Source organism: Triticum urartu, chromosome 5A, assembly GCF_056163025.1.
Source record: "Triticum urartu cultivar PI428250 chromosome 5A, HENAU_Tu73, whole genome shotgun sequence".
NCBI lineage: Eukaryota > Viridiplantae > Streptophyta > Magnoliopsida > Poales > Poaceae > Triticum > Triticum urartu.
The window spans coordinates 681,806,067-681,833,925 of NC_141877.1; the positions used below are offsets into that span (position 1 = coordinate 681,806,067).

At 45.8% G+C, this 27,859-nt stretch overlaps 2 protein-coding genes and 1 pseudogene across 3 annotated transcripts; 1 reads left to right on the forward strand and 2 right to left on the reverse strand.

Annotated features, from left to right (window-relative positions):
• Positions 1-15,725: 15,725 nt before the first annotated feature.
• LOC125507654 (uncharacterized) lies at positions 15,726-17,207 on the forward strand. The gene has a single exon (XM_048672165.2). The coding sequence runs from the start codon at positions 15,741-15,743 to the stop codon at positions 17,178-17,180; it is 1,440 nt and encodes a 479-aa protein (XP_048528122.2). The 5' UTR covers positions 15,726-15,740; the 3' UTR covers positions 17,181-17,207.
• Positions 17,208-22,047: 4,840 nt separating this feature from the next.
• Positions 22,048-24,241, reverse strand: LOC147974120 (uncharacterized; annotated as a pseudogene).
• A 270-nt stretch (positions 24,242-24,511) lies between these two features.
• Positions 24,512-27,058, reverse strand: LOC125506565 (uncharacterized). 2 transcript variants are annotated; one of them, XM_087522362.1, is made up of 2 exons: positions 25,717-27,058; positions 24,512-24,854 (listed from the first exon to the last, which is right to left on the reverse strand). In XM_087522362.1, exon 1 carries the CDS (start codon positions 27,003-27,005, stop codon positions 25,767-25,769), a length of 1,239 nt encoding a protein of 412 aa, XP_087378488.1. In that variant the 5' UTR covers positions 27,006-27,058; the 3' UTR covers positions 24,512-24,854; positions 25,717-25,766. The 2 variants fall into 2 exon arrangements, with proteins under 2 accessions (XP_087378488.1, XP_048527312.2); XM_048671355.2 differs by having other exon boundaries at positions 24,514-24,857; positions 25,717-27,057.
• Positions 27,059-27,859: the final 801 nt, after the last annotated feature.

Consider the following 27,859-nt stretch of genomic DNA (forward strand, 5'->3'; position numbering starts at 1 on the left):
CTAGTTTAGACGGAGTTGGACCTCTTTATAAGGGAGGTTCTTTCCCCACATGTATGAGTATGAGAACAAGAGGGACATCCACGCACGCTCCTCCTCCTCCGCCCGCCTCGCCACGCCACGCCTCGTCACGACGCGCCGCGCCGCGGGTTGCGGGAATGAGCCGAGCCGATGTCTAAATTTTTGCCACGCACGACGGGTATACGAAAGGTCACGTGGGAGTTGAAACATTTTTTGTAGTGGACACTGAATTCGAACGGCGCGCCTCTTCGGCCGCTGCATGTTCACTTCGTCTCCCTTCGTTGCTTCACCTCCCGTCGCAGCCTCTTCGCGTTCTTCTCCTGTGCCTATATAAGAGAGGTCACTTCTATCCAGAGAGACACACCAGAAGATCCCCTCCCTCTCGCGACAAAGTTCCTGAGCACTGCGCTGCTACGATCTTCCCCATCGCGGCTTGCGGCGTGCACCGCAGGTCGGGACAGTAGGCCTCTGAAACCGCACATTTTGAGTCATGTACGGGAGAAGGGTGATAAAGTTTTTGGGGAGCGCTCAGCGCGACTACTGGCTGCTTCATCACGGACGATCCGGTCGCCGACGACGACTTCCCCGACGACGACTTCTTCCCCGACGTCCACGACCTCCTCGACGACATGGCAAGCGAGGACACCGACCCCAAGTCCAGCGCTTCTGCTGCTGCTGTCCAGTACGTGTTCTTGTCTTTCCTGTTAAAGGTTCTGCCACAGTTCCTTGTTCTAGTCCTTGTCCTACACATGTTAAGTTCTACTTCATATATGCTACTTGCTATTCTGTCTGCTTTAGATATGATAGGCTATGGTTCATATATGCAGAAGCTATTTTCCTTCTCTCTGTCAGAATGCATGACTTGTTTTATCTCTACTATATTAGTCATGCTTTATCTAGTATTTCTGTTAATAAAATCATTCGGTAAATTGCTCATATTTCCAACAGAATAATACTGGCATCTTCCGACAAGAAAATGTCCCGCACCAACATTTCATCCCATGACATTGTTGCAGGATCGAGGAGTTCAGAAACCCTTGTGAGTAGGCAATTACCGCGGGGAGTCCAAAGTTTTCTCGTACCATCTCTAGCAAGCCAGGGATCAGTCCAGATATTGATGTTAGTCCCATCCCCGACCCATCAAACGAGCCCCTCTTTCAGCAGTGCAACCCCCTTCAATATACTTCGCCATGTGTACGAAATTCCTTGTCTAGGTTCAGCTTCCAGTAAAGAAGTTGCTGGAAAATACTTGGCCTTAAGAACTCGAGCACACAAAAAGTCAGGGACAGTGAGCATGCGCCGAGCCTGCCTCGCCAACATGGCAAGGTTAAAACCATGTAGATCACGAAACCCTAACCCCCCTTTGCTCTTCGGCCTACTCAGCAACTCCCAGCTTAACCAATGCACTTTGTTCATCTTCTCTTGTTGTCCCCACCAGTATCCGCAAATCATAGATCCCATCTGCTCACACAAAGATTTCGTTAAGTCAAAGCATGACATTGCAAATGTTGGGACCGCTTGTGCACAAGCCTTTATCAGAACATCCTTCGCTGCCCTCGACAGTAATCTTTCAATCCATCCTTGTATCCTTTTCCAAATCCTATCTTTCTGTGTTCTCGCTGCTCCCACATACACTGGAAGCCCCAAGTACCTTTCAGTTATTGCTGATATCATTCAAAATATAATTAGTTAGACTCCGCCTCCCCCCGTGTCGCCTCCTCTGAGGCGACTCGGGGGCCAACCCTAGCGCCACCGCCGCGTTTCCCCCTCTCCTCCCCTCCCTCCGCCGCCGCCTGAGGGCCTCTGAGGCGCGGGTGCTCGGCCCCAATGATGGTGGCGTCGGGATCTGGCGTCTCCTCTTCGTTGGAGGGCCTTGGCTCCCCGGGGCGGCGACCCCGGCCGGTGGGCGCGGTGCAGCCGGCGGGCTGCGCCGGCGGGCTCTGGTGGGCAGCCTCCCACGGCCGCGCGGGCGGCGTGGGGGCTGCGGACGCTGGCACAGTGGCGAGTGGCGACTCCTCGCAATCCGTCATGGCTCCATGTAGAAGATCCGCCCCTGCTCCGACCTGTCCTGATCCATGCTGGCGCCGGTCCTTGGCGGCTGCTTTCGGCGTCCCCTATTGCCGGCCTAGCGGATCTGGCATGCGGGTGAGGTTCTAGGGGAAACCCCTGGCTGGCGCGGCGGCCTCCCCAAAGTCGACGCCTTTGGCGCCGATCCCCTTCCTGGAGGCTTTGGGGTGGATCCTATGCCTTCCGCCTCCTCCTCGAGCTATGGCGAAAGCTTTTGTTCCCCTGTTCTGGGCGTCGACGACACCCTGGTGTCGTGCTCCTTCTTGAAGGCGGCGGCTGGGAACAGCTCTTGGTGGCGGGGCTGCTGGTGGCGTGGTGGCGGTGCGACTTCGGCCTTCTACTTGGTGCTGCACCTTGCTTTGCGGGACCAGAGGACGGTTTCTTTGGTGGAGCGGTGCTTCATCCATACATTGATGGCGACGGAACTTGACGGCGTGGCGCAGTGCAGATTCGGAGTTCGATGTGGGAGGATGGACTCGCGTAGGAGGACGACGCTGTCTGTCGTCATGGTGGCATCGATGGCAGAGAGACCTGGCATGGTAGATGCAACAGTACAGCTCTGAAGATAGACTCGTGGCAGGTGGCTGCGGCGGCCTCATACCCGGCAGGCGTCCTGGTTGAGGAGTGCGCCGGACTGGTAGGTACCCCATATCAGGCAGGCATCCTGGTTGGGACCTCAGGTCTTAGATGTTTAGGTCTTAGATGTTTAGTTTTGGCTGTGATGTCTGTTTGGTATTAGGCCCAGACTATCAGTGCCCCTTCATCAATTGGATAGGTGTAGCGATAGTTGTTGCTTAGACGGTGGCTTTAGTCTTGTTGTTATATGACTTTGTAAGGTTTTGTAAGAATAATTAATAAAGTGACCGTATGCATCGTCCATATGTAGAGACTGGGGGTCATCCTCCTTTTCTAAAGAAAACCTTTCAGTTCTTGCTTCAGCCCGTATATGCAACACCTCAAGCGCCCTTTGCCGATCAGCATGCCTTGTATTCTTACTAAAAAACACCTGAGTACTTATCAAAATTGATTGTCTGCCCTGAGCAATTCTCATATAGTTCTAGTACATTCTGCAGAGTGTTAGCACTTTCGCCATTGGCTTTCATTAGTACTAACGAATCGTCTGCAAATAACAAGTAGTTGAGACTCGGAGCATTATTACTCAGTTTTATGCCCATCAAACTTCCATCCCCGTCCGCTTTATTCAACAAAGACGAGAACCCTTCAGCACAAATGAGGAGAAGGTACAGAGACAGGGGATCACCTTGTCCTAATCCTCGCTGCGGGACAATCACATCCGTAAAATTCCCATTCACCTTCACCTTGTATGAGACCGAGGAGACACAATCATAATTCTTTCAAACCCCATTCTCTTCATCATTCTCTCCAAGAAAGACCACTCCACACTATTATAAGCCTTGCTCATATCCAACTTGACCGCTGCAAAACCTTCTTTTCCCTTTCTTTTATTCTGTAGATAATGTGTGCACTCATAGGCTAGCAGAATATTATTCGTGATGAGTCGACCGGGGACAAAAGCACTTTAGTTTGGGGATATAATTTCATTCAGAATTTGCTTGAGTCTATTTGCAAGTACCTTTGACACCAACTTGTAGACCACATTGTACAAACTAATGGGTCTCAAGTCCTTCATACTCTTTGGATTCTTGGTTTTAGGGATTAGAACCACACATGTATCATTCCAACCTTCGGGCATTGGGCCTCCATTCAATTCACTTAGCACCTCATGCAAGACTTTCTCACCAACAATATCCCAACATTTCTTGTATAGAACAGTGAGGGCATACCATCCAGGCCAGGAGCTTTAAGATCTCCGATACTATCAAGTGCACACATCACTTCCTTCTCGGTGAACTCCTTGCATTAGCAATTCGTTCTCATGGCCGGAGTAACTGGAGGGTCAACGTGACTCAAGAGCTCATCCAAGCGAGTACCTGCAACAGAAGTAAAAAAGATTAATAAAATAGTTAGAATAACAGAAAATACTCACCAGATGATAATTAAAGGAGGAGGACTGCATGGTCCATGCCGTTTGTACTCCTTGGATGCATGGATGTGCGCTGCTGCATCTTCATGGAGGGAGATTAACGTGTCCTCGTTGACCGAAGGTTTCGCTTGGAGATTTAATGTCACCACGATCAATGCCCACGGAAACGCCATCGATCTCACTCTCTACAAATATATAGCGACAACTAATGGCATGCACCACGGCACATCAACATCACAGCGTCCATCTCCGTCCCCATCGCCATAGATAGTTGATCAACACCACCATGGCCAGCCGTTGCCTCTTGTCCCTATTACCGAAAAAGGGTTTCCCCCGCTTTGTATTCCAAAACAAACCACTATAATACATATTGCAATGCTGAGGCGAGCAGCACATCAAGCCCAAAGAAAAAGAAAAAGGATTGCCTCTTGTCCCTATTCATGTGCCTCATCCTCGTAGTCTCCTCGTCAATGACTATCGAGCCAGGACCATGGCCTGAAACACCAACACCACCGAGACCCGACTGCATCAAGTGCAAGTCTGTGACGGTCTGACGGACACCCCGCAAAAGTGCGCCGGGCAGGTCCTGCAGGCTCTCCTCTACGGCGAGGTGCACATTACCAAGGACTGCTGCGAGGTGCTCCGCAGGGTCGGCGAGGAAACCTGCATCATCAACGAAATGTGCATACAAATCGGCTAGCTAGCTGCTAGTCCGTCCTCAAGCAAGATACGGTTCAACTTCACCCCAATCCTATTCCTGGGTGCATGTGCACCTATTTTCTTTCATGTTGAGCTCACGGAAAACCTAAAATCCTCTGTTTTTCCTGTTTCATAAAAACTTGTTACCACATATATAGTAAAACATGTACAAGAGCATCTTATTATGACTTGGTCAACATAACGGTAACATTATAATAGTCTCTCTGCTTCAAAATACAAGTGTGTATTATGTTTTTAAAAGTCACACATACATACGGCGTCGACTTATAATATCTGACAGCATCCCCCTAAAAAAAATATCTGACAGCATCTATGGTGACTAGATCAAGATTTTCTCGTTTACGTACTTAATGAATTGTGGTCTAACCAAGCGGTTATATTACTCCCTCGCAGAAAAATAATAATTATATAAGTCTTCCGCGACGCGCACATCACCAAGGACCGCTGCGAGGTGCTCCGCGGGGTCGGTGATGAAACTTGCACCGTTAACCTCATGTGTGCCTCCATCGCGCCTATACTTACAACAACATCTTTCTGAGAAACGCCCCCGTGTTTCTCCCGTGCGGCCGACTAAACCCCTCCGCTCCGCTTTCGCCGGAGCACGCCGCAAGGCGAAGCCACTGTGCCCGCTGCTCGTGTCATGTGGTTGCATCGGGAACGGCGGAGGCTCTCTATTCTGTTGGCATGGGCGGCACGGTGACGCAGCTGCTCAGATCCAGCATGTCCGGTACCGGAGACCTATGAATCTTTTATACGTGGCGTGTTACCAGCTGTAGAAAAGTAGGAATGGTTTTGGTTTCCCGATTCTTTTTTTTAAGAGAGGCAAAAGATCTGCCTCATTCATTTAACTAGTAGAGTGCCCGTGCGTTGCTACGGGCAACAATGTAATTGAATGAATAAAACAAATAATTAAATACAATAAATAATGTTAATGGAACATTGTAGAATGGCAACATTGATCTCAGCACACCGCAAGCTTAGTCCAAAACTTAATGGGTTCCATAACCAAACTTATCCAAACCCATAACCAAACTTATCCAAAGAGGATGACAACATGGCCTGCATTCTCCATTTTAGTGTTGCCAACGTAAGTAGACCTAGCTGCCCAATAGTATCTAACTCAAACACAAACTTCATATCATAGAATCTCCTTTAAGACCGCTCCATATATTCCTCGTCTCCATGTTCAAACATAGCCACGAGGGCCTCAGCGACTTGATCTGCTTTAATGCACCCGCCTTCCAAGTGTTCCACCTCTCAGGAGCAATTGTCCTGCTGTAAACAACTGTTAGTTGTTTCATCTTCTCAGGTAGTCCCATGAATCCACTTGTCAGACAGTCCAATCAATCCAAAAGAAATAAAAATCATTTATAATTAGTAAACAATTATAGTGGAAAAGGACAAACAACAATAGGATCTTGAATAAAAAACTCCACATGCACAAGTAAATTTATATAACAGCAGATCCTCTCCCATTCTCCACATTCGTTTATGAAAGAAATTCAAAATATATAGTACCAATCCAAAAAAATAGAGTCTAAAAGAACCGGATCGTCCTACATCTATGGCAAAACTGCCTGCTTGCAGTTGAGATAATGACTGTCTCAAAATGACAGATCCTCCAAAAGTGATAAAAAAGTAGGCTAATTAATGTTTTCAACTGAAGATGGATAGGAAAAAACTGAAGACGGCCAGAGCTTAAACCAACATTTTTTGGCATGCTGACTTTTAGCTCTAATAAAAAAGAAAAGAACAAAGAACACAATAAAAGTGGCAAAAGGAAGTATGGTGCAAAAAACTCCATGGCAAAACTTTTTATACTGATATCCAAAGTTGCGTCACAGATTATGTATTCTTTGTGTTGTTCTTTTTAAAACTACACGCTCGCAAGGAAGTATAAAAACAAAAATATATCAGTAAGTACATACCTTGCAACATAAGGGTCAATTCATTACATTTTTTTTATCTAAAAAGGCTTTCGTCGCACTTTATTTATAAAGCAACCACCACACATTACAACCAGCAACAAGAAAGGAAAAGAAAAGGAAAATAAAATTGACAAGATACAAACACTACAGAACAGCAAACACTGGCCTCAGATCATGCCAACAACGCGACTGCAACAAGGGGGCAATTCGTCACAGGAGGAAAGCTACGCTCCATCAACTCCCAAGGGTCCCTGTTGTCCCACCTTCCGTCGTTGTCTCCGAAGAGGGCACCCCTGCCCTCTTGTCTTGGATCGAAGGACGCCGTTCCTCTCACAGGAACACATACGCCGCCACCGTCTCCGACCAAGACCAAGAACCCCACACCACTGCCGAGCAAGAACACTACCGAAGAATTGGCAGAGCACCACCGTGTCGATCCCCTGACCCCTATGGACTCCCAAGGTGGCACTTTCACGAAGTAATCGATGTCGATGCGCCGTCACCACCCAATCAAGAGATTTTAGGCTTTCGCCGCCTGGGACCAGGGGCGGAGGGTGGGAAGACGGTCTCGATGTTGCCCACCAGAGGGAGAAACGGCGCCGAGAGCATCGCTGACTGGCACCGCCAGTCAAGGGTTTCCCCTGACCCCGAGCCAGCACCTCCATTGCAGCGCCAACCATCCAAACAGGATGCCCCGGGGAAACCCACAACCTGCTGGCAGAGAAAAACAGGCGCCGGAGCAGCCACTATCTTCAGATTGGGACCACGCCCGCCGCCGCCTCGCCACCCAGTAGGGCCAAGACGGTGCACCACGGCACCGACTCCCCCGCCCCCCGTAGAGGAAGGAGAGGCGCCCTCTTCATCAGTGGTCGCCGCCACCGCAAGCCCTTGGGGTCCAGACCAGACGCTCTGGGTCAGACCCGTACCGCACCGCCGCGGAGCTGCACCGCCACTGGATCCATGCATCCCCACCGCTGGACCCAACTCCCCCACGAGCGACGGCCCGCACCGCCGAGATCCCGACAAGGGGAGGAAGGAGAGAAGCCCCACCGCTGCTAGCGCCGCATGGGCTTCGCCCGACGTACGCCCTCCGGCAGCAGCGAGGGGGAGGGAAGGACGATGGGGAAAGCTAGCGCCGGCGGCGGATCCCCCCCCCCTCCCCCCCCCCCCCCCCCCCCCCCCAATGATGCGCTCGCGGGGCGCGTCGTGGGAGGGAGGTTCAGTTCACAAGCAATGACTAATAGCAGTAACATAACACCCCAAGTACCAAGCAATTTACCTCTAGTCCTTTTGATAACCATGCAAATGGCTTCAGGTTCACGAACACGCTGGGTATGTTTAGCTCCCTCTAGTTCTTTTGACAACCATGCAAGTGGCTTCAGGTTCACGAACACGCTGGATAGGTTTAGCTCCGGTACAAAAAGGTTCAAACCTGAGAAGTCAAAATTTTAAAATAGTTCAACTAACAAGAGCTTGTGTACCGTGTTGGATAGGTTTACCTCCATCAAAATCTTAATTCTCTCATATTACTCAAGGATGTAACTTATTAGCTTCTATAAATCTCTAGAATCAGCAACTGTCCTTGATTTATTAGGATTAACACATTTACCGGAAGATGTATTGTTGATCTGCATAATTACTAAAAGAGCAAAAACAAACATTCTGCATATATATCATTGAATCTGCATATTATTATCTCTACGTACTGACAAAACCCGTACGAGTTCAACACAGAGACACATAAAAAATAGAGAATTATGTTATTGATTGGCCAAAGAACAAGCAACAGAACAATGCATCTCATGTCAATTTCCACACCGCCAATGCCGAGTCTCATCCATGGTTTACAAACAATTTTAAATATATAAAGAGCCATCCGAGTTGGCAAGTAACATCCATTAAAAAAATTATGCTTTTCAATGACAATCACCTCCACAAGCAAAACTATAAAATGAAATTTGTTGCATCATCATTAAACTGTCAGATGTATACGAACGGAATCAATCGCGTGCTTGGAGAGGAGTTTGCTAGGGTTTTGATCCATAGAAGCAACGCGGAGGAAAAAAGGGACACATGCGGGAGTAAGGGTTTCTTCTATACTGCAACCATGTCGGGCTCCGATGAGCCCGGCGGCGTCCTCAGGAAGCCAGGAGCTCCACACCTTCCTCGATGCCGCTGGCATAGGTTTGAGTCTGTGGTGTCAAATCGCTAGGTCTCCTGCGTCAGTGCCTGAATTGTCATCGTTGAACTGCATGTTCATCCACCTGTCGTTCTTGCATGGCGTACAAGCAAGTTTGCTGACAATAACTGGGTATTATGGAGCAGCGCATACCTTTTTATTCCCTATAATCATTTTCCTTGCTTGTAGACAATCTGAATCATTTATACAGAAGCTACAAATGTTGGTGCAATCTAGCCGTCGTCTTCATGAGTCGACCCCAAAATGCATTCCAAAGCTAACAGTTGGGTCGATCGTATCATCCCTGTAATGTCATTACAAGAAATTCAGTGAACTTCAAATAAAAGCACAACTGTAGGACGATTGGATAAAGTGAGTAATGCACATGCAACATCAAAGGTAAATCTCTGGCATCAAAACTTGGGTTTCCTGTGTCATAACAAAATATGGTATTGACACTTAAATATCTATATAGAAGTTCAGAAGTTGCTTTCAACGCTTATCATAAGAATCCTTTTTACAAGATAACTTGGGGCTTCTTACACCATACCAAACTTAGTTCAACAGCAAACAAATTAAGTGTCTAATCATAGCGAGCTAGTAGCCCTCTAAATCCCACGAATGAAATAGGTACGACCATGAAAGATTTCTTTCTTTACTTGATCATTTTCAAAAAGCTTGTTCACATAACTGGAAACCATCGCGCTGACTATCCCTCGCCTAGAGCATCGACTCTACAAATATTACACATTTTGTCACTGGGCACTCCTGAATCATAAGGTACAGGCATGGAGCACACGACACAATAGAGCAGAAGAGAATGATGCACCTGAAACTTTCGCACCACATTAAGGTTCGTGGGATTCTTGTCCGGTGAAACAACTTGGCCTATAGGAACCCAAATATACCAGCACAACTAAATTAGAACCAATAAGGCAATGCACATATAGCCAGAATTTTATAGAAGGATCACGCGCCTTGTGAGCATACACCATTCCTCCAGCCACTTGTAATGGCACCATGGAGCGCACAAGCTGGGCAGTTGAGATGCATCCTCCGTTGCCTCCGTCAAATGCGCGGAAGGCCTCGGCAACCTGCAAGTGGTCTACTGAGATAGAGGAGCGACAAGGTCAGAGGAGAAGCTGCGAAGGAGAGGTGACCTCGTCGAAGCTGTTACCATCAGTGTACCGATCTCGTCCCGTGCGGGGTAGGAGGCCGAGCGAGCGGGAGCGTGATTATCTCAAGCCTGCTAGTCTTGCCGCCATCGACGTTAAGCAGGATGTCCAGGGCAAACGTTTGATCAACGCAAGCAACGCTAATCTGCTGATGGTTCAAGGCAGCACCCATTCATCATTTATATACATAATAGTTCATGCCTGCAGCCTGCACTGTAGGACATCTGATAGGTGTGCTCCTCTAATTCATTCAATGAAAATGAAAAGTTGAGTCATGAAAAACCTCGGAAATACAATCTTGGCTGAACGATTTCCAACGGAGAAGAAATCAATGAAAAATTTACCAGCCAAAACAGCAGCCCGCGCGTCCGTGCCAGGGCTCGCCATCGTCCTTTGACTATACGAGACCATGGAGGGAGGGGAGGACCGCGGAGCACGCGTCCAGCATGGCACCATGGGGTCGAATAGCACGAGTCCATATCGATGAAGGGCGGGATGCGGGGAACCAAGCATTGGCGAGGCGCGGTCGTGGAGGTCGAGCGGCGGCCGAGGAGTGGTGGATCCCGATATCCCGTCGCACCCATGCACAGTAGTGGAGGCCGGATCCCGTCGTGAGTGGAGGCCGCAACCATCGCGGCACCAGTGGAGACCGTGGTTAGGCGGTGTCGCAGGCGGCGATGCGTTCAGAGGAGGATCGGAAGGCTGCGGCCGCCATGGCGTCCGTGGGGAACGGGGGCGGCGTGGTAGGTGAGAGGGTAATAGGGTAGGGTGTGAGCGTGGGAAGGATTATGTTTCATCACACGGTTTTTTCTGGGTTTTCTTCACCTGCTCCACGGGAATAAAAATGGGTGGGGGTGAGGGGAGGGAGTTGCGATCGATGGGAAGGGGAGTAGGGACGAACGAACGAACGAGGTAGGAACTGTGCCATTAGGAAAGTTTGTTGTTCGAAAAGGCGAGGATCGATAAATTAGGAAAGTTAAGATTTGGAATTGATTGCTATGCGCCTGGATTTTATTGTTTGGTAAGTGCTATCAGATCCTGCCTATTTGTAACATATTTGGTTAGGAAAGTTTGAAAAGGTTAGGAAATTTTTTATTGGGATAGTAAAAAAATCAACATGAGGATATGGTGGTGGGAGTTGGGACAAAAAAACCAGACGAAAAAAAACCAGACGAAAGTGGTGGGACTATTCAACCAACTCGTGCATTAGGAGTAGAGATAAGAGGAATAGAGTTTATGGTCGTGTTACAACACAGACAGCGCCGCAACAACACAAATAAAGGTGACCAACTACTCTCGCATCATCAAGTATCCCAACATTCTAGCACCCACAGTTATCCAAAGCATGGCCTCCTTCTTGATGTTGGCGAGTAGGACCGTCGGTGGGGCACTCTTCTGACGTAACACTCGCACATTCCTCTCGTTCCAAATGGTCCAGGCGACGAACATGGTGAGCGAGGCCATCGCCTTCCTGTTGGGGGTAGATGTGTATTCAGAAAATCAGAAAATGTTACTCCACCGAGTTCTGTCAACACGTTATTTGGAACGTGGCTTAACGGGATAGAGCCCGAATTAGCGAGACATATTCGCGTAGGAGTCTGTGCCTTGTTATGGGCACTCTGGAATTGCAGAAATGATTTGGTTTTTAACAGGACAACATGCATTCATTTTTTGCAGGTTATTTTCCGAGCCACGACGTTGATCCGTTCATGGTCGCTACTCACTCCGACGGAGGCCAAGGAGCGTTTGGTTACTGAATCTATCCGCTGGAAGATGGTTGCTCGGGATATCTTCAACCGGTTTGGATGGCGGTCATGTAATAGGATAGGCAATTAGTTTACCTATCTCTCTTTTGCCAGCCGGTTGTGGCGTCCTTTATTTGGCTAGTTTGGCTTCTAGCCCTTTTAGCTCTGTGTGAACTCCTTTTTATTTTCATTTGGAGACTTTAAGACCTTGTTGGAACCTATTTATTTGTTCAATAAGATGGCCGTATGCATCGTTCTGATGCAGAGGCCGGGGAATCCCCCTTTTCGAAAAAAAAATCAGAAAATGTGATACTACCAACAATATGCACCTCGCTTTTGTGGCGACTTGCTATACTTGTATTCAGTTTGCGATATTAGGCAGTTGATGGGCTACATATCTAATGCTCCAGTGCAGAAAAGAAGCCTTGAGGAATTCTATGCTCCAGTCCAGTCCAGTGTTTGTCCCCAATTCTAATGCTCTCGCTGTTGCTTCGTCTTGCAAGCAAGAAGCAGTGTCTGCAAAAGGGTCTTGTGTACTCTTTGATGCAATGAATGAATGCTTCAGGATGTAGATCCTGATGCTGAACCTGAGCGTGCAGTCTGAAGCTGCGTTCAGAAAGACCGACTCTACTCTGGGTGGCTAGCTAATTAACTAAGCTGCAAACATTTCCAGAATGTGAAAAATGCCAACCACGCGAGATACAGAAATACTAGTCCAATATGTGTGCTCTGCCGCGGCTCTTTGGTCCGACGCCACACGGGAATACATATGGTAAATTATCAGGTCTGAAAAGATTTGTGTGCAATTTGTTTTGTCATGTATTTAGATAAACTTATACCAGTAGTTCAGAACAGCTAGTTCTTACTCATTTGCCATGAAAAAGTAGTTTCAAATTTAAATAAAATGGAAAATCCATTCAAACATCAATATGTGCTTCTAACAAAATTCTCATACTTCATATTAGTTACTACTAGTATTTGTTAATGTCATGTGTGGGTTGTTGATAGGATTTTCCTTGTCTTCCATTTTTGGTTACACAATCTATTCAATTTTTAAGATGTGTTACTTAGTTATTCTTTGTTGCATGCACAGCTAATGACATAAAATTGGCTTCTAACTTCTAAGTGCTTAACTATTTGGGATATGTTTCTCATGGAACTTTCGTGGTGGCTTAGCGATGACTTGTAATTTCAACTCAAAATGTTAAGTAGTTGGTGCCCGATTAAAATTTTGGAAGTAGCTTCTTTTTTGTGTCCTAGCTGCTGCACCTTGTGAATCCTCGTTACTCGGCCCTTGCTGTAAGAGACCTGTTACATTTTTCTTGCTTTTTCGAAGAGAATCAGCCTGCGGTAAGTTGATTGACTTGTTCAAGCTTGTAAACTGCTACTAGCTAGCTAGTGCCAAAATTTTCCGTCATTGCAATGCCTAATCATGGATGTAATCTGAGCTAATCATTGGATATGATATATGATACCAAATTTGAGGTCAGTTACAGTACTCCGTCATTGTGTTACTACCACTGTAGTGCCCCCTACAACCTGTTCAGGTGTTCAATCGATCGAGCGTCCGAGAGCGCGCATGTTTTTGGTGGCCACACCCTTTATGTGGTAAGCCAGAACCTGGCATCCAAGAACTCATCTCTCAACTAAAATGGCATATGGCCATGTGCTCTGTCCTACTGTTGTAGTATTTGAACAGTATCAACAACTAATCCTATCGACGGTGGTAGATTACACGGTTACGTTACGTGCTGATCAGCAAAGCTGCAGTACGATAATCAATATAACTCAAAGCTACTTGAGGGGATATACAGGCAAAACAAAACCAATTCTTGTAAATACATCAGTAGTCATAGTACCGTATTTCATCAAGGCACCAACTGCTTAATATCATGACAAGTCACACTACTCGGATTTTATTCCTGAAGATATCAACATGAGCATAGAGATGGAGAAAAATGAACAGTCAGTTCCTTAGTACTATTAGGTTTCTACTACATCAAGGCACTAACTGCCTAAATATCATGAACTGAATACAAGTACAATAAGTCACTAATAAGCCACCAAATATGAAATTTTATTTAAGCACTCAGCACAAGCTAAATCATGCTGTTAGACTTCAAGAAGCGCATGCTCAAGCTAGTGCAATACAAAAAAATGACAATTCAGAAGTATTCCTAGTAAATAGCATGTGTACCGGAGGATTCTGGTTAGAAACACCGCACATATTTTAGAAATTCCATTTTACTCATATTTTATTAAACTACTTTCAAGATTCTTTGATATCTAGTATTCCCGAAGGCATTAACTAAATTAATTTGCGAAAAAAAATGCAACTTATAGCAGTCACAACTAAGCCACCAAAAATATATATGCATAACATGACATTACATAACAAAGTTTAGTAAAAAAATGGCTGCACTACAAGTACGGGCCAAAGAACGCGCTGAGCGCGGCGAAGTCGCCGACGTCGCCGCCATCCCCGCCGTCGTCCTCATTGTCCTTCTCCTCCTTGACGTGGCCGCCCCATCTGGACCCCTGCCCGGCGTCGCCCTGGCGGACCGGCGGCGGCGGCGCGTCGTCGTCGCTGTCATCATCGAGGACGACGACGCCTCCCTCGTCGCGGCCACGGCGCGAGCAGCGAACTGCTCGTAGGCGCGGCACTGGCGCTCCAGCTCCGTCCGCACCCAATCTTCGCGCGCCCACTTCAAGGCCGCTGCGTCGTCGAGCTCCTCCGTCACCCCACCGGCGAGCCCTGGCTCCGGCTTCACGACGGCGAGCCCCGGCTCCGTCTTCGGTTATCTCCGCGTGCCTCGGTTTTCTTATGTAGTTACTTTGTGATAATCATAGCAATGATATTGTCCTTCCAAACCTGGAAAAGAAGTGTTTTTACAAGAGTAGACAACTGCCTTGGTTGAGGAGCTCCTTCTTGATGAAGAATATGTACGCATAGCTTGTATGCACTCTTAGTAGTTCCCGTTCAAGTTATAGGGGGGTTTGGAGAATAATGTTTGCTGCCTAAACATCAAAGAGAGAGTAAACAAGATTTTCATTCCAAGATTTATGGTTAGGTTACCATAGATCTTTCAAATTGGAGGGATAAATGTAAGGCTGGTGCTGAATTATGTGATGATGATAAAAAGAGCTCCAAATAGAACACCATCGGGGAACTCCATATCAATACATTACCCTCGACAAGTTGATAGAAAGAGTTAGAGTAAAGCATAGGGCAAACTTTAATAATGGCAGTCCAAAAGGAAGATTTGTGGACATTAGGCCTAGCTCTCCAAATGGAGGTGTCATGGAAGTATTTAGCTTTGAGAACTCTGGCCATAAGACTTTCAAGGCATTATGCAATTCTCCAAGCTGCAGAGAGGATTAGGCTTGGATGTTCCTTATTCCTAACCCACCATCCCTTTTAGGAGTGCAAATACCCTTCCAAGCTCTCAGGCATAAAGTTTTGCCTTTCCGCCAAAAGTTTCTTATAATAGCATCTAATTTGGCAATCAGTTTTCTGGGCAGCTGAAGATTTGTCATGTAGTACATCGAAATAGAAACAAAGACGAAATTAATAAGAATTAGGCCCTGTTCAGTGTCCCGGAGCTGGTGGAGCTACAGTTCAAATTGACGGAGCTTCATTTTCCTCGCTCCGCAGATTCCGGGAGTTGGTGGATTACGAGACAGGGTCCTAATCTTGCAGCATGAGAAACCTCTTCCTCACATGTCCCTAACAAAGTTAAAAAAAAACTTGATGGGCCTTTCCAGCGCATGACATAATTTAGACCACTTGTGTACATGGGCTGAAAGCGTTGAAGCATCTCATGGACTTGGGCCGGCCAAGCGTCAAGTATACAGCAGAACCAACCAAGCAGCCAGGGCTCCAGAATCTCCATCACTCCGGCAATGGCGGCAGTGGCTTTGCCACCAGCTAAACCTCCGTTGATCTCGTCCACGACCATGACCACCACCACCACCACCACCGCTACCGCCGCCGACGGAACCACCACCACAACCCTAATCGCCTCCGCCGCCGGTGGCACCACTGCCATCACAACCACCACCACGATCAAAACCACCTCCGCCGCCGATGGCACCACCACCATCACAACCACAACCATCACCACCACCGCACCACCAACCACCTCTGCTGTCGCCACCACCACCGTATCCTCCCTCGGACAGGACCAGCTTGTCGAGATCTTCCTCCGCCTGCCCAACCTGCCGGCCCTCATCCGCGCCGCGCTCACCTGCCGCTCCTGGCTCGGCGCCGTCCGCTCCTCCCCGTCCTTCCGCCGCCTCTTCCGCGTCCTCCACCGGACGCCCCCCATCGGCCTCTTCCTCAACATCGACGGCGCTGCCACCCCCTCCTTCGTCCCCCTCCGCCGCTCAGATCCGGAGGTCACCGCCGCCCTCCGCCGCGGCGACTTCTTCCTCACCTCCCTCCCAGTGAAGGCCGGCACGTTAACGACCTGGGGTGTCATGGACTGCCGCGACGGTTACATCCTCCTATGGAACAAGCTCGATAGGCCGTCAGTGGACAAGCCCTCCGTCGCCGTCGTGAACCCCATGACCTGGGCCGTGGACATCATCCCGTTGCCCGGCAATGTCAAGGCTGGGAAACGTCGCAATTTCGCCTTCCTTGGTTTCCACCTGCTGTGCTCCGATGAGAAGCCCTCGTCCTTCGGCGTCGTCTGTGTCTGCGGGGATAAGCTAAGGGTTCGTCTCGCCGTCTTCTCGTCCGAGACGTGGGATTGGGTTGTCCACCCGTGGGTGGAAATCTATGGACGCAAGAATCTAAAGTTTGGTTCTGGCACACTCGTGGATGGGTCTGTTTACTGGCCTTTCCATGGCGAAGGGCGCATGATAAGGATCGACACTGCGACCATGGATATCACATCTGTGGATCTACCCCCGCAGGTGACGGTGGAGGGGTGCAATTTCATGGCTGGGGAGACCAAGGATGCCCAACTCTGCATTGTCTATGCATCTGATGATTTTGCTCTTCATGTTTGGACCCGCGGTGTGGATGGTGATGGGATTGAGATTTGGGTGCCGCAGAAGACAATTGGTCTGAGTGAAATTGATAGGATCACTATGGACCTGGAGGGCGACCTCGAAGTCGTGCAGGTTAGGTCTGGATGCGTGTACTTGTCCACAACATGCATGACACCCGTTGGTACATTCCGCTGCTGGTTCTTCTCCCTTTCACTGGAGACAATGGAGCTTGAGTTACTGGTCGAGGGATGCTTTGATGGGGGCGCCTGTCCGTATATTATGGCCTGGCCTCCTTGTTTGGTTGGTGATGATGGGAGCATCGGACATGAAGTTGAAGGTTCTCAATGAAGCCTGTAGTTGTTTATCATAGGAGGCAATTTATGGAAGTTTATGGGTATGAGTTAATCTTTATTATTTACTTTGTTGATGCAAAATAATATCTAATTGGCATTGAAAACTGGAATATCATTCCTTTGTATCTTAAGTAATGGTTAATCACATTAGAAAGCTTTAGATGCTTTAAAATTATTGGTTCAGTTCTGCAGTTAGTGAATTTGATGGAAGATCAGATTTTCGTCTACTGCAAACTTTCTGTGGGATACTGCTATGTTACATTTGCAGCTAGGACTAATTTGTTTCTACAGTTTGTGTTTGTCCTTTATTTGGAGAAAAACGGGACTGCTAGTTCTGGAAAGTAATTATAATATTCTGAACTTTCAGATGTGCATAAAGTTCGAAAAATGAAATTTTGATATGCACCAGTGATTCTAACAAGATTCCCTGTATACGAATTACTTTTTTTGTAACTGCATAATCTCTTAAGTTTGGAGGATCTTTTTTCAGCCTTGTTTGTTCTTTATTGTGCGCACAACTAGTAATATGCTTATCTGTTATTTTTCTTCTGAATATGTTCCCACCTTACTTTTGTGGTGGCTCAGTTGCGACTTGTTATACTTGTATTTCAGTTTACAATGTTAGCCAGCTGGCCCCTTACTTGACTAGATATCAGAGAGTTTTGAAAGTAGTTACCGTTTGTTGCATTATTTCTTCATCTGCTGTTTACTGTTTTGCTCTATTTTAACTGCTACCAGTTTATGTTCAGTCATAAAAAAATGTCAAGCGTCAACTATGTTCAGTTTCTTTGGAGTATAAGATCACCTTATTTGCAAGAAAGTTGTTGTGTTTTTTTTAATTTTTTTTGTTTAGAAGAGTGAATTGCACAAGTTGCATACTGAAACATTGCACCAAAGGGTAGAATTTACACAGACTAACACTGTGTTTTTGTGATGCAAAATAGTAGCAGGGGAGATTGGTGTTTTTTGGCGAAGAGCAGGGGAACCTGCGGATGGGTGGGCGTGCAACTGCATAGGAATGCATTTCTGTTCACTGCTCATGTGAAGTTGGGAATCAGCATGATGATGGATTTGTAGAAAGAGTGTATTGCCTAGATTGTGGTCAATGCTCAGAATGATGTAGTGAGTCTGTTGCTTTGCCAATTGCAATGAAGTGTAGTGTCATGCCAGAACGTTCAATAACTGATCATCTCTCTCCTTTTCGATTATTTAAGAGCCTTCAGTATGCTGCATTCAGATGCACCATTTTGCGGCAAAGAACCAGGTTCAAGTGAGTAGTGATTTCACTGGCAGAGATGTGAATTTTGAATGGAAATTCCAGCACCTATGAATCTTTGGTAGGTGGCGTGTTACCAGCTGGGAAACAAGTAGAAATAGTTTTGGTTTCCTTGATGTGCCGAAAATCAGAAAATAAAAAATATGCACCTCGCTTTTGTGGCGACTTGCTATACTTCTATTCAGTTTGCGATATTAAGCAGTTGATGGGCTAGATATCTAATACTCCAGTGCAGAAAAGAAGCCTCGAGGAATTGTGATGCTCCAGTCCAGTCCAGTGTCTGCCCCCAACTAGCCAGGACGCTGTTGCTTCTGTCTTGCAAGTAACCGGTCAAAAAGACGGCATTTCTACACAATGGCGCTAGAGCAGCAACAAGCAGTGCCTGCAAAAGGGTCTTGTGTAAATTGGACTAGTACTCTTTTGATGCGATGAATGAATGAATGGTTCATGATGTAGATCCTGATGCCGACCCAGAGCGTGCAGTCTGAAGCTGCTTTCAGAAAGACCGACTCTACTCTAGGCGGCTAGCTAATTAACTGAGCTGCAAACATTTTCAGAATGTGAAAAATGCCACACCGGAATGTTGTGGTAAATCATCACGTCTCGAAAGATTTGTGTGCTCTGCCGCGGCTCTTTGGTCCGACGTCCAACGCCACACCGGAATGTTGTGGTAAATCATCACGTCTCGAAAGATTTGTGTGCTCTGCCGCGGCTCTTTGGTCCGACGTCCAACGCCACACCGGAATGTTGTGGTAAATCATCACGTCTCGAAAGATTTGTGTCCACTTTATGCAATTTTTTTGCCATGTAGTTGGGTAAACTTATATCAGTAGTTCAGTATAGCTAGTTCTTACTCATTTGCTATGAAAAAGTAGTTTTAAATTTTAATACAATGATAATTCATTCAAACATCAATACGTGCTTCTGACAAAAATCCCATACTGCATACGTGCTTCTGACAAATATCATGGATGTATCAAGTCACGTTTTAGTATTAGATACATCCGTATCTAGACAAATCTAAGACAAGAATTTTGGGATGGAGGGAGTACTAGCATTTGTTAATGTGATGTGTGGATTGTTGATAGGATTTTTCTTGTCTTCTGTTTTTGGTTACACAATATATTCATTTTTAAAGATGTCTTAGTTATTCTTTGTTGCATGCCCAGCTAATGACATAAAAATTGGCTTCTACTCCCTACGTATCAAAATATAAGACATTTTCTAGGCTAGTTTAGCCTAGAAAAACGTCTTGTATTTTGGTACAGAGGTAGTAAGTGCTTAACTATTTGGGATATGTTTCTCATGAAACTTTCGTGGTGGCTTAGCAATGACTTGTAATTTTAACTCAAAGTGTTAAGTAGTTGGTGCCCGATTAATAGTATTGCAAGTACATAGTTTCTTCTTTTTTGCGTCCTAGCTGCTGCACCGTGAATCCTGCATGTATCCTCGTTCCTCGCCCTTGCTGCAAGAGACCTGTTCCGTTTTTCTGATGAATCAGCATATTTCTGGGAAGAGAATCAGCATGTGGTAAGTTGAATGACTTGTTGGAACTTGTAAAGAACTGCTAGTGCCAAACATTTTCCGACATTGCATGCAATGCCTAATCATGGATGTAATCTGAGCTAATCCTTGGATATGAAATATGATACGAAATTTGAGGCCAGTTACAATACTCAATCACCATGAAAGGAGATCCTAATCAAGATTGGTAGCCAACATAAGACACTAACCGTTGAATCGGACAAGTACGAGTGCTGATATCTCTGTGACCGACCTCACCTCGTGATAAGAGCATTGTTGGAGCATATCGATCTTCATACTAGTAATATTTCATATCATTGGCATTCACATTCTGGAAAGTCGGTCTTTCTTAAAGCATACATTCTGGGTCATCATACATTCTGAAGCATTGCAACAGAAGAGTACAAGAGTTCAGACAGACCCTTTGCAAGTTGAGGCGCCGGCGCTGCACCTTGATGCTATAGCTAGCAGCCTCGTGCTCTATCATGGAGAAATGCCTCGATGATCGCCAGGGCCAGGAGTGGCGCTCCCTTCAGAACTGGTGCCGTGTATCATCAGATGTGCTAACGAGGAGCTCTGGGTGTCGAGGCCTGAACTGGAGTGGTTTCACACCCCTAGAATATAAGGTGTTTCTTATTAATAAAATGGCCGCATGCATCTTTCTGATGCAGAGGCCGGGGGATAACGTACTTTTCAGAAAAAAAAAGGACAAGGTGTTTGTTTGCCTGGACTCGATCGGTGTCGGGCCAAGACCAAGACCACTGTAGTACCCCCTCCAACCTGTTAAGGCGTTCAATCATCTGAGTGCGCGCATGTTTTTGGTGGCCACACCCTTTATGTGGCATCCATAGGCACCAAACAAACAAACTTGCCCATGTGCTATGAGCCTATGAGTTAAGTGGGATATGGCCATGTGCCCTGTCCTACTGTTGTAGTATTTGAACAGAATGAACAACTAATCCTATCGCGTTAAAGAGTGGTAGATTATAGGGTTACGTTACATGTTGATCAGCAAATCAATACGATAATCGATATAACTCAAAGCTACTTGAGGGAATACACAGGCAAAACAAAACCAATTCTTGTAAATACATCGGTCACATGACATGGATTCCATTCCTAATAAAGATATAACATGACCATAGAGAATGGGAAGAATGAACAATAAGTTTTATAGTACAAGCCACCAACTGCCTAATATCATGACAAGTCACAGTACTCGGATTTTATTCCTCAAGATAAGCATATAGAGATGCAGAAAAATGAACAGTCAGTTCCTTAGTATTAGGTTTCTAGTCCATCAAAGCACTAACTGCCTAAATATCATGAACTCAATACAAGTATAATAAGTCACCAAATATGAAATTTTTAGTTAAGCACTCAGTACAAGCTAAATCATGCTGTTAGCTGGGCATATGCAGCAGAAACAACCAAACTTCAAGAAGCCCATGCTCAAGCTAGTACAATTAAAAAAAATGACAATTCATAAGTATTCCTAGTAAATATTATGTGTACTGGAGGATTCTGGTTACAAGCAGAGACACATATTTACAAATTCCATTTTACTCATATTCTATTATTACCACTACTTCCATGATTCTTTCATATCTAGTACTAGTATTCCCCAAGGCATCAACTCCTTAATTAAAATTGCGAACCAAAATGCAACTTATAGCAAGTCACAACTAAGACACCAAAAATATATATATGCATAACAAGCCACAAGCAAGTTGTTATCACACAATTAGCAGATCTTACTAGTAAAAGGTAGTATGTATTAAGGGAATTCTTGTTAGTAGCACAGATGCGTGTCCAACGATTCAATTTATTCAAAGATTATTATAATTAATTTTCCAGGCACAAAAGTAGAAACTAGGAGCCCTGGTTTCTCTCTAGAAATAAACAACACAAATTGGTTACTGAGCCCTAGCAGCCGATGCAACATAGCAGTATTCCACAAAAAGTATGCAGCAGAAGGAAATTTACACTTCCATAAAACGAGCTCCGAAAGGGATGCGCTCTCCACCTATATATCTGAACTCATAGGTGAGAGTTCCCTGAAATAAATCTCCACGAGTGAAATCACTACTCCCCTGAACCCATCTACTAACCATTCTGAAACCATCGCCACAAAATGTTGTGTTTGAATACAACATCCAGAAGGTTCAACTCACCATATCACTGAATGTTCTGAAACGACAGCAGATTACACTGTTCATGGCAATTGGCAAAGCAGCAGACTCACTATATCATTTCGAGCATTCACCACTCACTACCTGAGTCAATCTGGCAATACATACTTTCTACAAACCGATCAAATCAAATGCATCTGGTCTGGTTCCCAACTTTACACCATCAGTCAACATAAATGCATTCGACGCCGAGCACACGACTTTGCAGTTACCGGTCCGCCCACAGGTTCTCCTCCTCTTCGCCAAAAAACGCAAATCTCCCCTGCTGCTGTTGCGTCACAAAAGCAGCGTGTTAATCTACATCAAATCAGCGTCTTACTCTTGGGCAAATTCTACCCTTTGGTGCGATGATTCAGGATGCAACTTGTGCAATTCTGTTCTTCCAAAAATATAACTAGGAAACGCACCAAGTTTCTTGCACCAAAGGGTAGAATTTGCACAAGATTAATGATTAAGACACAAGATTAAGGTGGTCCTATACTCCGAAGAAACTGAGTACAGTTGACTCGACACTTCCAAAATCAGCTTTCTTGCAACAAGGTGATCTTATACGACAATTTTCTGAAAAACTGAACATAAATTGCAGGTAATATAGAAATTAGGTCGGTAGCATACTAAAAAATAATTAAGCACTTAAAAGCTTATTTACATTATTAGCCGCGCGCACTAACAAAGAACAATAAAAGTTGAAAGACAAGAGAATCTGCAGCCTAAAAGATGAAGAGATTGTGCAGCAAAAAGAACTAGAATTGTATCGATAACAGCTGCATATCTGAAAGTTGATTTCATTCAGAGTTTATTATAATTACTTTCCAGAACTAGCTGTCCTGTGTTTTTCTCTATATAAATGAAAAACACAAACAAAAAAAATTAAACGATGGGGCCTGGCAGCAAATAAAACATAGCAGTATTCCATAGAAAGTTTGCAGCAGATGAAAATCCAATCTTCAATAAAATTCATTAGCTCCAGAACTATACCAACGGTTATCAGGCATCTAAAGATTTCTATGAGCATAACCATTGCGTAGGAAGGATACAAAGGCACGATCTTCCAGTTTTCAATACCAACTAAGTAGATATAATTTTGCGTCAACAAAGTAAGTAATTTATAATGCTAATTAAGCTCATACCTGCAAATTTGCATTAATTTCCTCATATAAGACGAACAAGTGCAGATTTCAGTGAGAAGCTTCAACTTCATGCCCAGTGCTGCTCCCATCACAACCAATCAAACAAGGAGGCCATGCCATAACGTACGGATAGGCACAGTCCCCAAATGTCCCGTGGATGAGCGACTCAATCTTGATGGTCTCCAATGAAAGGGATAAGAACCAGCAGCGGAGTATGCCAACAGGGGTAATACATTTCATGGACAAGTAGACATATCCAGACCTAACTTGCACAACCCTAAGGTGGCCCAGCCAGCCCCGAGTTACCCGACCAATTTCTTCACTCAAAGAGAGTATGTTCTGCGGCACCCAAATCCCAATTCCATCACCATCTACACCACGGATCCAAACATGGAGGAGGAAGTCATCATGAGATGCATAGACAATGCATAGGTGACCATCCTTAGTCTCCCCAGCCTTGTAATTGCACCTCAAAACGTCCACCTGCAAGGGTAGATCCACATTGGTGACCTCCATGGTGGCTGTGTTGATCCTTATCATGCGGTGTTCGCCATGGAAAGGCCAGTAAATGGAACCATGGACCAGCATGCCAGCATTGTACTTGAGGTTGTTGTCACCACCGATTTCAACCCATGGGTGGATAGCCCAGTGCCCCAATCCCATGTCTCCGACGAGAAGACGGCAGCACGAACCCTAGACACGTCGACGCAGACACAGACCACCCGGAACGACCAGGGGTTCTCCTCACAAGACAGCAGACGCGAACCAAGCCAGGCGAAACCACGGAGACACCCTTCCCTGGCATCCTCGGGCAACGGGATGATGTCCACGGCCCAGGTCATGGGGTTCACGGCAGCAACGGACATCATGTTCCAGTTCCACAGGAGGATGTAACCGTCGCGACAGTCCACGATGCCCCAGCCCATGGGATTGGGCCATGTATACGTGATAGCCCGAATAAATTATGAAAAATATATCCTTTTCACGGAAATTATGAAAATTAATGTAACAATGGATATATGGATATTCATTTGGTATTATTTATATATACATATTTTTTATATATGTTTGGTCAAACATAAAAGGCATTGGTTTTTGTAACTCAATTTACACGCCATCTATCTCGGGAAGAAGGGAGCATATAGCAATGGGAGATTTTCTAAAAGCAAAAGAAAAAAACACAGTGGGAGATCTTCTCAACAAAAGAAATTGCAGTGAAACTTTGCCATATAATGTTCTGCTACTTGAATATAACATACTGAAACTTGAACTCGATTAAATAACCGGAGAAGAGATAAAAGGTTCAGTTGCTGAATGTTCTAAAATGATAGGCAGACTCACGGTATCATTCTGGGCACTGGCCACTACTCGAGGCAATACATTGCAAAAGCAAGTATCCTTTGTACAAATCTATCACAACAAATGCAGTTGATTCCCAACTTTCCTCATGAGCAGCCACCAGAAATAATGCATTTCGATGCCAAGCACAACGACGACTTGCCACCCGCAGATTCCCCTCCTCTTTCGCAAAAACGCAAATACCCCTGCTGCTGTTGCATCACAAAAGCAGTGTGTTAATCTTGTGTGAGTTCCTACTCGGTGCACTGCTTCAGGATGTAACTTGTGCAATTCTACTCTGCTATCTCTATACTTGGAAGAAACTGAACATGGTTGACACTTGCATTTTAAAAATCTGAACGTAAATTGCAGTAAATGTAGAACAAAACAGTAGCACCGAGATGCAGAAAGAATGCAGCAAACAATAACTACTTTCAGAACTCTCCGATATCTAGTCAAGGGAACAACTGGCTAACATTGTGAACTGAAATACAAGTATAACAAGTCGCAACTAAGCTACCATAAAAATTAGGTCGCGAACATATCCCTAAGAAGAAGAAGAGGCAAATAGTTGAGCACTTAAAAGCCAATTTCTTATTTTATGTGCGCACAACAAAGAACAGCAAAGGTTGAAAAACATATCCTCAAAAATTAAGAGGTTGTGCAGTGGAAGAAAAATGGAAAACAAGAAAATTTGCATCCTCAAAGATGAAGGGATTGTGATGTACAAAAAAAGTAATATGCATAAAGGGATTCTTGTTAGAGTCACAGATGCATATCTGAAGTTAATTATATTCAAAGATTATTATAATTACTTTCCAGAGCTAGCACTGCTGTGCTTTTCTCTCAATAAATGAGAGAACACAAACACAAACAGTAGGAACAAATTGGTCAATGGGGCCTAGCAGCAAATGCAACATCTTCTAGCAGAATTTTACCAATAGTTTGAAATCATCTAAAGGTTTCTAGGCATAACCATCAAGATAGAATAGCACGATCTTCCAATTTTCAATGTCAACCAGATATTATTTTGCATCAACAGAAAAGTAATTAATAGTGGTAAACTCATACCGGAAAAATCCCATTCATTCATTTCCTCGTACGGCAAACAAGTGCAGACTTCAGCAAGAAGCTTCAACTTCATGTCCAGTGCTCCCATCATCACCAATCAAACAAGGAGGCCAGGCCATATGATACGGAAAGGCACAGTCATCAAATGTGCCGTGGATTAGTAACTCGATCTCCATGGTCTCCAATGAAAGGTAGAAGAACCAGGTGCGCTGTGTGCCAGCATTAGTCATGCGTGTCATGGAGAAGTAGACACATCCAGACCTCACTTGCACAACCCTGACTTGGCCCTCCAAGCCCCGAGTGACCCGATCAATTTCCGCACCCAAAGAGAGCATGTTCTGCCGCACCCAAATCCCAATTCCATCACCGCCCACACTACGGATCCAAACATGGAGGCGAAAATCATCGGATGCACGGACAATGCAGAGTTCTCCATCCTTGGTATCCCCAACGATGAAATCGTCTTGCCAGTAATCAATAGTTGTGTGTGAGGGTAGATCCACAGAGGAGGCAGTGTTGATCTTGATAATGCGTCCTTCGGCATAGAAAGGCCAGTAAACTGAACCGTCCACCATCGTGCCTGCACCGTACTTGAGGCTGTTTTCACCACCGATCTCCACCCATGGGTGGACGGCCCAACCCCTTGTATCTGACGAGAAGACGGCAGCACGAACCCTAGAGACGTCGGCGCAGAGGCAGACCACACGGAACGACCGGGGATTCTCGTCGGAAGTCAGCAGGTGGAAACCAAGGAAGCCGAAATCGCGGAGACTCCCATCCGCGACATCATCGGGGAAGGAGATGACGTCCACAGCCCAGGTCATGGGGTTCACCACAGCCACGGCCCAGAGAGTATTCCATAGGAGGACGTAACCGTCGCGGCAGTCCGTGACAGTCCAGGCGTCGTCCAGCGGGAGGGAGGTGAGGAAGAAGTCGCCACGGCGGAGGGCGGCGGTGACGACGGGATCCGAGCGGCGCAGGGGTGCGAAGGAGGGGGCGGTGTCGTCGTCCACTTTGAGGAAGATCCCGAGGAGGGGCGCTGGGTGAAGGGCTCGGAAGAGGCGGCGGAAGGACGGGGAGGAGCGGACGGCGCAGAGCCATGGGCGGCAGGTGAGCGCGGCGCGGACGAGATCCGGGAGGTTGGGCAGGCGGAGGAAGATGTCGAGAAGTTGGTCTTGGCCGAGGGAGGATATGGTGGTGGTCCCGTCGGCGGCGGTGGCGAGGGCAGTGGTGGAGGGGATGGACGGAGGTTTCGCTGCTGGCGGCGGCGGCGGCGGCTCGCTGGACATTGCTGGAGAGTGGGTGGATGGAGATTCTGGATCCCTCTGGCTGGTCGGCTACTTGTGTATAGTACGCATGGCCCAAGCCCATTATATATAGGCTTAATGCTTTGAGCCCATGTACGCAATAGTCCAAGACTCCAAGTAGCCCATGCTTTGGAATTAAACAGATTTTTTTTGTGTGCACCTAGTACTACTATAAAAAAAATATAGGTTATAGGTTTTTATATCAGTTACTCAAAAAAAAAAACTCCTAGCAGTTACTCAAAAAAAAACTACTATATAACAGTGATAGATTTTCCTGAAGAATAAAGAACAATGGGAGATTTTCTCAAAAAATAACAGTGAGAGATGGATTTTTATGGGATGAATATATAATCAGGACATGATAAGAAAATCAAACAAGAAGGGTACTCGCATGTTAAATTTTAGGGGCACACAATATCCCGAAAAGTAAGGAAACAAGTGCGACTATAAATTAAGTTTTCTGTTCCTCACATCATTGTGTTTTCTTGTGTCATGAAATAAACACAATACTTACAACCTCTATGTTGCTTTGGGATGCTGTGTTGTCAGTAATAGAATACAAAGTACTCTATAAGACTAATATGATAATATTGATATACTATCAAATATGGGGTTGATATTTTTACAATTTGGATCCCATCACAATCCAGTCGACACATATGCCAAGTTCTGTGTGTGATCATATATTCGCACGCACAACAACGATCACACAGTCGATCTTCATCTTACACACGGAGCAACATATAAGGTGCTTTGAGAGGCAGGCAGAGCCACTGCTAAATTACCTAAGGTGCAGTAGTACTTGAAGATTATTTCTTGATGGAGAGGGTGGATCA